Source organism: Leopardus geoffroyi, chromosome E1, assembly GCF_018350155.1.
Source record: "Leopardus geoffroyi isolate Oge1 chromosome E1, O.geoffroyi_Oge1_pat1.0, whole genome shotgun sequence".
Taxonomy (NCBI): domain Eukaryota; kingdom Metazoa; phylum Chordata; class Mammalia; order Carnivora; family Felidae; genus Leopardus; species Leopardus geoffroyi.
The window spans coordinates 23,008,734-23,022,710 of NC_059330.1; the positions used below are offsets into that span (position 1 = coordinate 23,008,734).

The following is a 13,977-nucleotide window of genomic DNA, read 5'->3' on the forward strand; positions in this document are numbered from 1 at the left end:
TCTGTTCTCCTGCCAAGGATTGTCTGGGACCCAGACTTTGGGGGAGGTGGGGCGGGACTCTTAATAGGACTTGGCTTGGTAGACAGAAGCATTCTCCCGGGGCCATGAGAACTGTGCACTTGATGTTGTAAGTTTCAAAATTCAGTGAAACACAGTGATTCCCAAACATGCAAAAGCAGAGAGCACAGAACAAGAGACCAGTGCTTGGAAGGGGAGCAGGTGAAGGAGTTTGACACAGGACCCCCTTGTTGAAATAAGGTAATTTCCAAATATTCCAGAATAGTGATGGGAGCTGGCTGATGGGATGAAGAGCCATTCAATTGGGGGCCTCTTCATTCTGTAGGTTTACTAGATTCAGCATGCCTCTTCTTAGGAAGAGGAATGGGAGGTACTGAGAATTTCTTGGCTGGCAGTTTCAGAACAGGAAAGAAGCTCTTAGGGAGCAAGAGTCTCAGGGCAGAGCACTGGGCTCAAGAACTTAGAACTTCTCCTTGGGGCGCCTGGGTGGCTCAGTCCGTTAAGCGATGGACTCTTGGTTTTGGTTCAGGTCATGATCTTGGGTTCATGAGATCAAGCCCCAAGTGGAGCCTGCTTGAGATCTCTCTCTCTCCCTCTGCCCCGCCCCCCCTTGTGTTAGGCACGTTCTCTCTCTCTCAAAAAAAAAAAAAAAAAAAAAAATTAGAACTTCTTAAAATAGTGGAGACCCCAGTTCTAATCTTGCGAATACAGACAGAGATGGATACTGATGTATTATTACAATCACCTTTATCTGGAAAATAGATACCCCAAGTGGAGCCCCACCCCTGCTTTCAAAAAGTTCCCCTTGTGCAATCTACAGCAAGCAGCTGAATTCCAAAAGGAGGAAAGTGAAATGGGAAGTGTTTAAGGTTCACCTCCAACTCTTTGCCCCCTTTGTCAAATTCGGTCCTGAAGCACTGTTCCAAAGCTCCTTAGAAGCAATCCTTGAGACTATATATAATATTCTTACCCATTTTACAGGTTATGAAACTAGTCCCGAGCTTGGGCGCTGACAAGCCGCTGGCTCAGTGGCAGCACCAGCCCAGGAAGCCAGTGTTGTCTCCTGTGTCCCTGGCCAGTTAGCGGTACTCTCTCCACCTCACCAATCTGGGGGGCTTTGCAGCCTCTGGGAAGGCTCGGGGCATCGGATGAATGAATGGCCAAGTCTCCCCAGCCTAGGCGGTGAGGGGCAGTAGGTCCGTGTCAAACTAGGGTGCAGAGGCCACTTCTCTCTCTGTTGTTGCCCGCCTGTCCCATCTTGTCGCTCCCTCCTTCCCCCGTCCGGGAAAATCAATGCAGATCCGCGTGCCTGGGTGGTCCCAGCCCTGGCACGGGGGAGAATGTTCCCCAGACTCTTTGTGTGCAAGTGTGTACAGCGCGGACACCGGGAGGGTAGTGCAGATTGCCGGCTCAGATGGGACGACTGGGTGACCTGACTGCAAAGTTCTGGGGGGTCTCTAGCCCGCGGCTCCCTTTCCGCCCTGCACACATCCTTTACCTCCGCTTCCCTGCGCAGCTCCTGGCCTCCGCGCTCGGCGAGCTGGGCGTCCAGGCCGCCCCACAGCAGCAGCGGCAGGGCGCGCAGCAGGAGGCCGACACGCGCCGCCATCTCGCCGCCGCCCCCGCCACGGGGCGCGGGCACGTGGGGAGCCGCTGAGCGCGCGGCTGCCCGAGGCGGTCAGTGGTGCCCGGGACCCCGCGGATGCTCCAGCTCTGCGCCGCCCCCGCGCGGAGGAGGGAGGGCCTAGGGGCGCGTCGGTACTCCGGCTCGGTGCGTCGGGCCGCCCCTCTGGCTGCTTCGCGGGGATCCGGCCCCAAGTGGTGCAGACCAAGCAGTGCCTGCCGGCAGGTCGCCGGCGGGGGACCTGGAAGGCAAGGGAGGAAGGGAGGGAGGAGGGGAGGGGGCCGGGCACTCCGGCCCCACCCACTCCGCTCCGCCGCAGGAACGCGCCGCAGTCCCGGAGCCTCTTCCTCTGGCTGCAGAGCCTGGCCCGGTGCCCGCCGCCGCCCTGCCCACCCGTTCTTTCTCCAGCCACCTCCAGTTGATCCGAACTCTCCGGGGAGGGCGGGGGAAGAGGGGTCTTTTGGAGACTGTAGCTACCCTAAGACTTCGATCAAGCGGGGGCGGGGCGGTGGTGTCCTGGCCTACCAGAGGGTCACTGATTATTTCAGTCAGGCTGGCAGGGAGCGAGATTCTGGGCTAGGAGAGAAGGAGCCCTGGGCTGGGATCAGAATAATTGGGTTTGAGTTCCAGATCTGATTCTTTGCTAGTCGTGTGAATCCTGCCTCAACTAATTTGCTGTTTGCGTGGTCATGGGCAAGTCACTCACCCTCTCTGAACATATTTTTCTCATCAGTAAATGGCGATAATGAGAATACCAATGTCATGTGGTTGTAGGGAGCATTTAATGAGCGAATAAGATCTGTAAGTAACTGAGCACTGCCTGACATCGTGCAGTACCCGATAAATAAATAGCGGAGTGCAGCTTTGTGACTTTTGGCAAAGGATTTAACTACTTTCGAGTGCCAGTTTCCTCATCAATAAAATGAGCGCAAAGTGATGTTTAGTTCCCAGAGTCGCATGAAAATTTTAAAAAACAAGAGTAAAGTGCTTTGCGCTTTATATTTCACATAGTCTGTATTGAAGGTGGAGCGAAGCGATTTGTGGAGAGCCTTCGCTAAACTCGCACTAAACACAAATAAACTGTCTTTATTATCTGCCTGAGTAACAGCGAGCAGGTTGCTGCTCTTCTAGTCTCAATTTGCTAATCTGTGAAATGCAAATGGCCCAATGTTACCCACCACCAAGGGGACTGTTGTGGCGATTCCAGGAGTTGATATGTGTAATTTGGAATGTCTAAAGTGCTAAGCAAATGTAATGACTTCTTATCCTAAGACTTAAAGCCTTAGTAGTACACATAAGGTTTTTGTGTTACTTCAAAAAAAGGTGGCACTCTCCATCAGAGTTTTAAAATTTTAAAAAGGCACCTCTTTCAGTGGACTTAGAGAGAGAAGTTCCGTGAGCTAAAAAATTGGAACAGGCCACGCCCACTTCCCCACCCAACCAATGAAAAGGGGGCAGTCCTCTCAGGCGAGCCAATTAGAAACAGGCGCACCTTTGCGCAGGCCAGTCAATAAAAGGCGGCCTTTGCCAACCCTCCTCCAGGGCCTCGATTCGGGCATAGAGTTATAATGGATGTTTTATCCTGTAGGTGCCCCTTCTCCACTGATGCCGTTGTGTTCATTCATAAGGAGCGTCCTTGCCTGTAACGGAGGCCCAGAGGTGGTGGTCAAGGCCTGGGCCTTCCCCTCAGATAGTTTTCAGTCTAGCGGGGCAGCCTGGAAGGAAGGCTCTCAGATCAGGACAACTGTGACACAGTCTACAGGTTTAAGCAGAGTCCCGTGGTGAGCTTACAGGATGGAGATTCTGAAGGCGAGTAGGATAGGGTTGCTAGATTTGGCAAATAAAAATACAGGATGTCCTGTTAAATTTGAGTATCGGATTAACGACAAGTAATCTTTTTTAGGATATGTGCCAGTGCAATGTTTGGGACATCTTATACTAAAACATTCACCAGGATCTGAAATTCAAGTTTAACTTGGTGGCCCCTACTTTATCCGGTAACCCCAGAGTGTGTGTGTATGTGTGTGTGTTGTCTGAAGGTTGCAGGTATGATGTGGTATATAGTGCCCTTGACCAATAGGTGGATTATTTTTCAGTTTTTATTTAAATTCCAGTTAGTTAACGTACAGTGTAATATTAGTTTCAGGTGTACAATTTAGTGGTTTAACACATACAATACCCAGTGCTCATCACAAGTGCACTCCTTAATTGTCTCACCTATTTCACCCATCCTCCCACCTACCTCCTCTCTGGTAACCATCAGTTTGTTCTCTATAGTTAAAAGTCTACTTCTTGGTTTGCCTCTCTCTCTCTTTTCCCCTTTGCTCATTCATTTTGTCTCTTAAATTCCACATATGAGTGAACTCATACGGTATTTCCTTTTTCTGACTTATTTCACTCAGTACTCTCTAGCTCCATCCATGTCATTGCAAATGGCAAGACTTCATTCTTTTTTATGGCTGAGTAATATTCCATTGCATATAACCACCTCTAAAGAAGAGGTGGTTGTTTATCAATTAATGGACACTGGGCTGTTTCTATAATTTGGCTATTGTGGATAATGCTTCTATAAACATCGGGGTGCGTGTATCCCTTTGAATTGTATTTTTGTATTCTTTGGGTAAATACCTAGTAGTGTGATTGTTGGATCATAGGGTAGTTCTATTTTTAACTTTTTAAAAGTATTTTTTAAAAAGATATTATTTAAAAACATTTTAAATGTTTATTTTTGAGAGAGAGAGAGAGCACATGAGCAGGGGAGGGGCAGAGACAGAGGGAGACACAGAATCCAAAGCAGGCCCCAGGCTCTGAGCTGTCAGCACAGAGCCCGACACGGGGCTCGAACCCACAAACCATGAGATCATGACCTGAGCCGAAGTCAGCCACTTAACCAACTGAGCCACCTAGGCACCCCCAAAATATTTTATTTTTAAGTAGTCTCTACACCCAATGTGGGGCTCAAACTCACAGTCCCGAGATCAAGAGTCTCATGCTCTACTGACTGAGCCAGCCAGGTGTCCCTATTTTCAACTTTTTGAGGAACCTCCATACTGTTTGCCTGCGTGGCTGCACCAATTTGCATTCCCACCAACAGTGGATGGGGATTCCACTTTCTTCCCATCAATGAGTGGATTTTGAAAGGCCAGATACTACTCTGTTTTGGAGCGGCGAGCTCTGAGGAACACCAGTTGGTAAGGACATTGTGGGCCAAGCTGGAGTCTATCCCAGGTTTTCCAGTTCTTTCTCCAGGCAGAATTTCTCCATCCCTCCCTCCAGTACATCCCAGAGGGTCGCCATTTCAGCTGCACTGGGAGGGGAGGGGAGGGCAGGAAGCAATGCTTCCCTGGAGGGCTGAGTGACTGGGAGGATTCAGCCACTCAGAGAGCTGGCCCTCTGGCCTTTCTCTGCATCTCAGGCTAGCCATCGTCCCTGGACCTTGAAAACTAGCACCACTGCTTTGTTTGAACGTTGACTTCCTCCACTTTCCTCTTGTATTCTTGGCTAGATTATTTCATCCCATCCTCACTTGTCCCCAGTCTGCCTGTTTGTGGTCACTTGGAGATGCCATCCAGACTTGAAAGTGCCTGCAAGAATTTATGCACAACAGAGCCTTGTTTGCCCACTTATTCTGGGCTTCAACCATATCTTGGGACAGGATGTCTCCATTTCCCAGAAAGACAGCATGTTTCCATAGTTAGAGCCTGGGTAAGCAGGAATTTCAGTTCCCTTCTGCCTCCAAAGCTTACTCCTAAGCCCCAGAGCACCAGATTCTCTGATCTTCTTCAGGAATCCAGGGGCCTACGCAGCTCCACAACTTACCTGCCATATGTTTTTACTTTCCAGGACACATCCTGAGCCAAATCACTTTGATGGGGTGGAGGAGGGTGTCCTGCTATGTAGAGGGACACTGAGGAAGAAAGGAAAATGGGAAAGGGAGGGTAGTTTATTGGAAGAAGCTCGGTCCACAGCAAGGGCATCAGAAGAGTGACGGGGATACTCTTCTGGGGGAGAATAGTTTTGGATCAGCCACATGCAAAACAATACTGTGATGACAAGTCCCTAAGTGAATCTAATACCTTCATTTTTTCCTTCGGTGGGAGTGGGGGGGGTGGGGAATGGGAATGAAGAGTTGGAACAAATAATAGTGGTTGATACTTGTTGAGAAATTAACATGTGCCCTGTATGTGCTACGTGCTTTATGTAAATCATGTCACTGAATCTTTGCAGCTTCCTCGGGAGAAAGCTACTATTATAAGCATCCTTATTAAAATTTTTTTTTAAATGTTTATTTGTTTTTGAAAGAGAGAGAGCGGGGGTGGGGGGAGAAAGAGAGAGAGAGAGAGAGAGAGTGAGAGAACGTGAGCGGGGGAGCGGCAGAGAGAGGGAGACACAGGATCTGAAGTGGGCTCCAGGCTCCGAACTGTCCGCACAGAGCCCAAAGTGGGGCTCGAACCCATGAACTGTGAGATCATGACCTGAGCCACAGTTGGACACTCAACCGATTGAGCCACCCTACAAGCATCCTTATTTTAAAGATGAGAAAACTAGGGGTGCCTGACTGGCTCAGTCAGTTAAGTGTCCGACTCTTGATTTCAGCTTAGGTCATGATCTCACAATTGTGAGATCAAGCCCTGTGTCAGGCTCAGTGTGGAATCTGCTTAAGATTCTCTCTCTCTCTCTCTCTCTCTCTCTCTCTCTTTCTCTCTCTCTCTCTCTTTCTCTCTACCTCTAACCCTTCCCTGTTAGTGCTCTCTCTCTCTCTCCAAAAAAAAAAAAAAAAAAAAGTTTATATAATTTGTCCAAGGTCATGTATCTGGTAATGGAGCCAAGGTTCAAACTCAGATAGCTCTTAAACACTATGCTGTCTCATTTCAAGTCAAAGGATCAGTGGATCACCTGCATGGAGAAACTTGTTAAAAATTCAGATTCCTTGGGTGCTTGGGAGGCTCAGTCAGTTAAGCGCCGACTTCAGCTCAGGTCATGATCTCGTGGTTTGTGAGTTCAAGCCCCACTTTGGGCTCTGTGCTGACAGTTCAGAGCCTGGAGCCTGCTTCAGATTCTGAGTCACCCTCTCTCTCTGCTCCTCCCCCGCTCACGCTCTGTCTCTCTCAAAAATAAATAAACTTCAAAAAAATTATAAAAAAATTCAGATTCCTGAGCTCTACTCCAGGCCTACTGAATCACTAAATACTAGATACTGATGTTCAAGGGGAAGATAGGACTAGGTTTTCCAAAGGCCTGTCTCTCTCCTTCCCTGCCTCTCCATTGTGGTTGAGCAAGTTCCTGACCCAGCTAGGCTGGCAGTCCTCTCCTTTCCTCCTCTTCAAAGAGAGCTGCTTCCTCTCCCTCTCTCTCTGCACTGGGGCTCACTTCAGGTCCAAAGTGCTTCCTGACTCTCCCAGAGTGGACAGACTTCTCTGAAACTCATGCCAGAGCTCGGGTCTGTTGCATGCTCCGGGGAGCGGCTGGCAGCTGCCTGGGCCATTCCTCCTTCTCTGACAGAAGGCAACAGCTGGCCAATGAGTCGTCTTCCTGACCAGGACCCCTTGAATCAGGCAGGATATATGGATGTAGACAAGGCCCCTTCTGGGCCTCAGTTTCTCTCTTCATAATATGAGGAACAATTACCTTTGTCTGTGCTCCTTCCTCCTTCCCAGGAAGTGTGCGGAGCACAAAGTAGATTTTATCAAAAGGAATTCTGGGCTCTGGAGAAAGACACTAACAGAACGACCAGCCTCCCCAAATCACAATGATAGGAACAAGAAGAAGAACGAGGACATGGGATCAGCTTGGGAGACCTGAAGAGGAGGCATGCCCCAGAGTTGTGAGGATGTTAGCTGTGATAATTTGGATTCATTATTGACCATAACCTCTGTGCATTCTTAGCTGTGATTCAATTTTAGAAGCCCTGAAGTTCTAGCAACCACTTCTCCCTCTGGAAGAGAAATTGCCTCTCTGACATGTGGATGTGGTCTCATGAGTCTGGGTCACACTCACAAGTGTACCTGTCTATCTACCTCCCAGTACACACACACACACACACACACACACACACACACACACACACACACACATGCTCCAGAGAACTGGAAAAAGCAAGAGATATGGAGTGAGACAAAACTGGGTTTGAATCTTGACTTTTTCATACTCTGTTATCCCTTGCAAGTCAAATAACCTCTCTGAGTTTCTGCTATTTTAAAATGGGACAACAATGGGGCACCTGGGTGGCTCAGTCGGTTAAGCATCTGACTCTAGGTTTTGGCTCAGGTTACGATCTCACGGTTTGTGAATTCAAGTCCCGCACTGGGGCTCTGTGCTGACAGTGCAGAGCCTTCTTGGGATTCTCTCTCTCTCTCTCTCTCTCTCTCTCTCTTTCTCTCTCTCTGACCCTCTCCACTCTGTCTCTCTCAAAGTAAATAAATTGTACGAAATGTTTAAAAAATTAAAAAAATAAAATGGGACAACAATAAGTCCTAACTTTTCTGTTATCCTGATTTGCTATAGGGAGCAAACTAGACAATAACTTATAATCCCATCAAGTGCTGGATTCTGGGTGCACAGACACCAGCATACATGCATGTATATACTCCACACAGGTTCACACTGGGGTACACTCACATCCAGATGACATACACAAGCCTGCCCCGGAATAATCACACAAGCACCTCCTTGCCAGCCACAGCTCTCTGGCTCAGAGCAGGCCTGTCTTTCCTAACCCTCATCATGATTTGCAGGGCGGCAGCCTCTTCTGGTTTGTTTTTTACTCACACCAGGACCCAGGGGACTTACAAGGAGCACAATAAAAGCCTAGCCAATCTGGCATTGTGCCCCACTTCCCTTCCACATAAAGGCTGTCTAACCACCAGGCATCTGGCCTGAAAGGCTGGCCAGGACCTGCTCAGCATCTGTTGCTTTGCTTAAAAGACCTGCTAACAGGAAAGTGTCTGGTTCCTTTCCACCCCAAACAGGAAGTGCCTGCCACTGTCCAGAGGATGGGGTAGCTGGTCATTTATAAGAAATCAACCCTTGCCTTGCAGAGCCTTGGGGTAATCTTCGTGGGATGCTTGCTCTCTAGGAAGGCTGGAAGAGCAGGGTTCCAGGGACACCTCCTGGGATAGCGGTGGGAAGGTGGTGATGATGGCTAGGACTACTTACTGCCTGTGACACCTGGCACAGAACAGGCTGTCGGTCTCTGAACAACACTCATGAACACTTACTCTGTGCCCAAGTTCTAGAGAAGGTCTTTGAGCTTGAAGAACTTACAGACAAGTCAGAAAGACAAATCATGCCATCCCCCCACCCCATTTATTTATTCGTTCATTAAACACAAGGTTGTCTTCCTTCCCTTAAAAAAATTGTGTTTTTTTTTTTTTTTTTTTTTTTTTTTTTAGTGCCTACTGTTTCAGGCACTGTGTGGGGCACTGTGGAGTTCAGAGGGGAACCAGGCAACCCAGCTAGAGAACAAATCAGCCTGTTATCAGGTAGGCAAGCCTGGGATAATGTGGTGCAACTGAGAGTTCCATAGGGTTTCAAAAGAGACAAAAGATCATTGTTTTTTTTCTCTGGTGGGAGCAGTAGTCTTACTGCTTTCTCTCTTGCCCCCTACGGTCCACTCTCATGACAGCAGCCGGAGCAACCACAGTAAAACAGGTCAGACTGTCCTATGGTGGCTCTGCTAAGTGGCTCCCTCTCCTGGCTTCCCTTCTCACTCTAGGAAAGTTCACAGTCTACAGGGGCCTATAAGACCTTACACAGGTGGTGGAAGGTTGGAAAGCCAAAGAGGGGTGGAGGCAACTCCAAAATTAATCAACATCACTAAGATTCTACCAGCTATAGGACGGAGGGATGAAGGGAGGATTGGGGCTACAGGATCCCAGGAGCCAAGGCCATGAATAGAAATGATCTCTGGGGGGCACCTGGGTAGCTCAGTTGGTTGAATGTCCGACTCTTGATTTTGGCCCAGGCTCGTGGGTTGGAGCCCCGTGTCGGTTTCCTCGCTGGGTGTGGAGGCTGCTTAAGATTTTCTCTCTTCCTTTCTTTCTGCCCCTCTCCTCGACTCTCTCTCTCTCTAATAATAATATTATTATTATAAAGAAATGATCTCTCGAGAAGACAGTTGCTACCCGAGACACCCCTGTAGCAGAGAAGGAGGGGTAGACATAACCCTGGCTCTTCCCTTTTTTCTACTATCTGATTTCCCACCAGGATGCCCAGGGGCTGATTCTAGCTGGAAGCTACTGCCTGAGGGACTCTCTGAAACTGGAATGTAGCTTAGAGGGGTTAGCTCTCCAAGTGAGGATTTGAGGAATGCATCAGGGGCAAACAGGCCCAGTACTAAGACCTTCCCTGGTACATTCTGCTAAAGCTGGTGTGTGCAATGTATCTGCTGTCTTCTATGACTATGCAGAGTGAGTCCAGGATAGTGGATACAGAGGGAGCAAGATCCTGTAGCTTGAAGAATGACTGCGTGAAGGTCGAAGGTGGTTACAGACAATCATCCCCAGGCAAAAGCCTGGAAGACGGGGGGCACAGAACTCAATCTGTGAGTCAGTTTGTGGTAGAGAAGCGCCCTTGGAAAGAAGCTCCAGAGAAATACAGACTTGGAAGGAGTTCTCGGTTTCACGTTTGAGAGACCAGGGACACTGTAAAAAGAACCTTGCACTTAGTCCAAAGGCCTGGATATGAGCTCTGCTTCTGTCCCTAATTTTCTGTGTGAACTTGGTAGAGTTTCACCTCCCTGAGCTCCAGTGTTCTCATCGACAAAATGTGGATAACAGCAAGACCTATTTCACGGGGATGTCCAGAATGTTAAAAGAAATAATGAATATAAAAAACTAAATGTCACTCCTTTGATTAGATCCCTCAGAAGTGTCCTATGGTTTGTTTGTTTAAAGGATTTTATTTTATTTTAAAGGGTTCTACTTTTTTATAGAAGTTTATTATTTTGAGAGAGACAGAGACAATGCAAGTGGGGGAGGGGTAGAGAGAGAAGGAGAAAGAGAGAATCCCCATGGCTCAGCACCATCAGTACAGAGCCCAAGGTTGGACTTGAGCCCATGAAACTGCGAGATCGTGACCTGAACTGAAACCAAGAGTCAGACACTTAACTGACTGAGCCACCCAGGCACCCCTTGAAGGACTCTCTCTCTATTTTTTTAATTTTATTTTTTATTTAGGGGCGCCTGGGTGGCTCAGTCAGTTAAGCATACAACTTCCACTCAGGTCATGATCTCGTGGTTCGTGAGTTCGAGCCTCAGGTCAGGCTCTGTGCTGACAGCTCAGAACCTGGAGCCTGCTTCAGATTCTGTGTCTCCTTCTGTTTCTGCCCCTCCCCCACTCATGCTCGTGAGCTCTCTTAAAAATAAATAAACATTAAAAAAATTTTATTTTTTATTTTTTAAAATTGACATCCAAATTGGGGCGCCTGGGTGGCGCAGTCGGTTAAGCGTCCGACTTCAGCCAGGTCACGATCTCGCGGTCCGTGAGTTCGAGCCCCGCGTCGGGCTCTGGGCTGATGGCTCAGAGCCTGGAGCCTGCTTCCGATTCTGTGTCTCCCTCTCTCTCTGCCCCTCCCCCGTTCATGCTCTGTCTCTCTCTGTCCCAAAAATAAATAAACGTTGAAAAAAAAAATTGACATCCAAATTAGTTAGCATATAGTGCGACAATGATTTTAGGAGTAGATTCCTTAGTGCCCCTTACCCATTTAGCCCATCCTCCCTTTCACAACCCCTCCAGTAACCCTCAGTTTGTGCTCCATATTTATGAGTCTCTTCTGTTTTGTGAAGGACTCTATATTTTAAAGTAATCTCTCTGCCCAATGTGGGACTCAAACACCACCCCGGGATCAAGAATTTCATGCTCCACCGACTGAGCCAGCCAGGCTCTCCTTCCCTATTGTTTTTTTTTTTTTTTTTTTTAAAGTTTATTTATTTAGTTGGAGACAGAGAGAGAGGGAGAGAGAATCCCAAGCAGGCTCTGCATTATCAGTGCAGAGCCCCACACGGGGCTTGAACTCATGAACCTTGAGATCATAACCTGAGCCTACACCAAGAGTCAGATGCTTAACTGACTGAGCCACCCAGGTGCCCCCCCCCCCATCATTGTTTTTAATTTAATATCCAAGCTCCTCTGCAAAGCACACAAGACTCTTCAAGATGTGGCTTCTGTCTACTTCTTTCACCCATTTATCATTTATCACCACTCTCTACCCGTGCAACTCCACAGACCAGACAGACAGAACCATTTGCAATTCCCAGAATTTTGCTTTCTCATAGTCTTTGCAAATACAGTCCTTTCCGCCCACAGCATGCTATTCCTGATACACATCCCTTGTCTAATTCCTGTTCTTTCTTCAAGGCTCAGTTTAGGAGGCATCTCCTCCAGGAAGCCTTCCTTAATATCCCATCCGCCCTTCATGTGGGCTGGGCCATTACTCTCTTTTCAGAGGACACTCTGCATTGTCCAATTCTAGCACGTGCAGTAGTTATTGGAATTAAAGATTTGTACCGTTCCTCTTTATGAGACTGCAGTTCCTGGGGGGCAGTGGCCATTGTGCTTCCTATTTCCCAACCTGCAGGGCTTGACATCTAGTAGACCTCAGGAGTGGCAGCTGAGTGAAGAAGAATGAATGCATGCATGAATGAATGGATGGAGATACAAACTTAAAGTGTCAGTGGTGAGCAACACTTTTTGAATTTTCTTAAATTCATCTAAAAAATTTTTTCTTAAATTCATCTTAAAAAAAAAAGAACACCCAACTGCAAGTAAAATTTTAAAAAGTGGAAGAACAATCTAGAAGTTTCCCCCATTTCTCACCCAATTCTCTCCTGCTATTGCACATGCCCATCATCTCCTCCTCTGGGTTGCCTTCCTCATCGTATATGCTGAATGACTGAATCATTTTTAGTCATGAAGGACTTTTTATTCCTTTAACCCTGCTTGTTTGGCGCAATCCAGAGAGCTCTGTGACCCTCTATATCAAAAGTGGAGTGTACAATTACTGCTAGTATAATTAAGAGAGATGACCTCATGTCTTTTTCTTTTCTGGCCTGAGATGTTATTCTGAACTTACCCCTCTATTTCCACCCCCAACTGGCTCCTCTTCCTGTTCCCTATCACAGTGAGTGATACCACCATCTGACCACTTGTCCAAGTGGAAAACTCAGAATTCATGCCCAGATTTTTACTCTCCCTTAGCTGCTCCCTCCTAAGTTGGTCACTAGATCTTGTCCTATCATGTAAGTAAGTATCTTAACTTACCTTCATCTCCACAACTACAACCTAAGTCTAGGCCACTGCGATTTCTCACCAGAATTATTGCATTGGTCACCAAATTGGTCTCCCTGCTTTTAGGCACCTCTCACCTCCATACATTTTTAAAAAATTAATTAATTTATTGTTTAATTTACATCCAGGTTAGTTAGCATATAGTACAACTGATTTCAGGAGTGGATTCCCTAATGCCCCTTACCCATTTAGCACCCCCCCCCCGCCACAACCCTCCAGCAACCCTTTGTTCTCTATATTTAAGAGTCTCTTATGTTTTGTCCCCCTCCCTGTTTTTATATTATTTTTGCTTCCCTTCCCTTATGTTCATCTGTTTAGTATCTTAAATTCCTCATATAAGTGAGGTCATATGGTATTGTTCTTTCTCTGACTGGCTAATTTCACTTAGCATAATACCTACCAGTTCCATCCACGTAGTTGCAAATGGCAAGATTTCATTCTTTTTGATTGCTGAGTAACATTCCATTGTGTGTGTGTGTGTGTGTGTACACCCCCCCCCCCACATCTTCTTTATCCATTCATAGGTCAATGGACATTTGGGCTCTTTCCATACTTTGGCTATTGTCAATAGCGCTGCTATAAACATTCACCTCTATACGTTCTTCATACTGCAGCCTGAAAATGCAACTGGGACCTTCCTTTAAAATCCTCTGGCTCCCCACTGCCTTCAAGATAAAGCACAAACCCTAACATACCGTATTTTACAAGGTATCAGCTATTTAGCCCTCTACTTTTCTGTCCTCACCTATCATCCTCATTCATCCCTGGAAGGTAAACTCCAAACGTATGGAATTACGTGTTTTACAACTAGTGTAAGGCACTTTACCCCACTTCTCATCATCTATGGCTTGACTCAGATGTTGCGTAGCCTGCAGGGAAAATGTTCTTTCACCTCATTTAATACTCTAAAACTCAAATCCCTACTAGGCAGTACAGCGTAACGGTTAAACCCACAGGCATTGGTGTCTGGTTACTAGGATTCGAATTCCACGTTGGCCATTTACTAGTTGTGCGACCTAGGGCAAGTGAATAATCACGTCTGTAACGTC

At 47.3% G+C, this 13,977-nt stretch overlaps 1 protein-coding gene across 2 annotated transcripts in view; it reads right to left on the bottom strand.

Annotated features, from left to right (window-relative positions):
- The window catches only part of MMP28 (matrix metallopeptidase 28), a 26,461-nt gene extending 24,473 nt beyond the window's left edge, over positions 1-1,988 (bottom strand). The window contains exon 1 of one of the 2 annotated variants that reach the window (XM_045490535.1): positions 1,517-1,988. In XM_045490535.1, the coding sequence (XP_045346491.1) occupies positions 1,517-1,627 (111 nt within the window). In that variant the 5' untranslated portion in view covers positions 1,628-1,988. The remainder of the gene's footprint in view (positions 1-1,516) is intronic. The other variant, XM_045490534.1, reaches the window with a different exon arrangement.
- Positions 1,989-13,977: the final 11,989 nt, after the last annotated feature.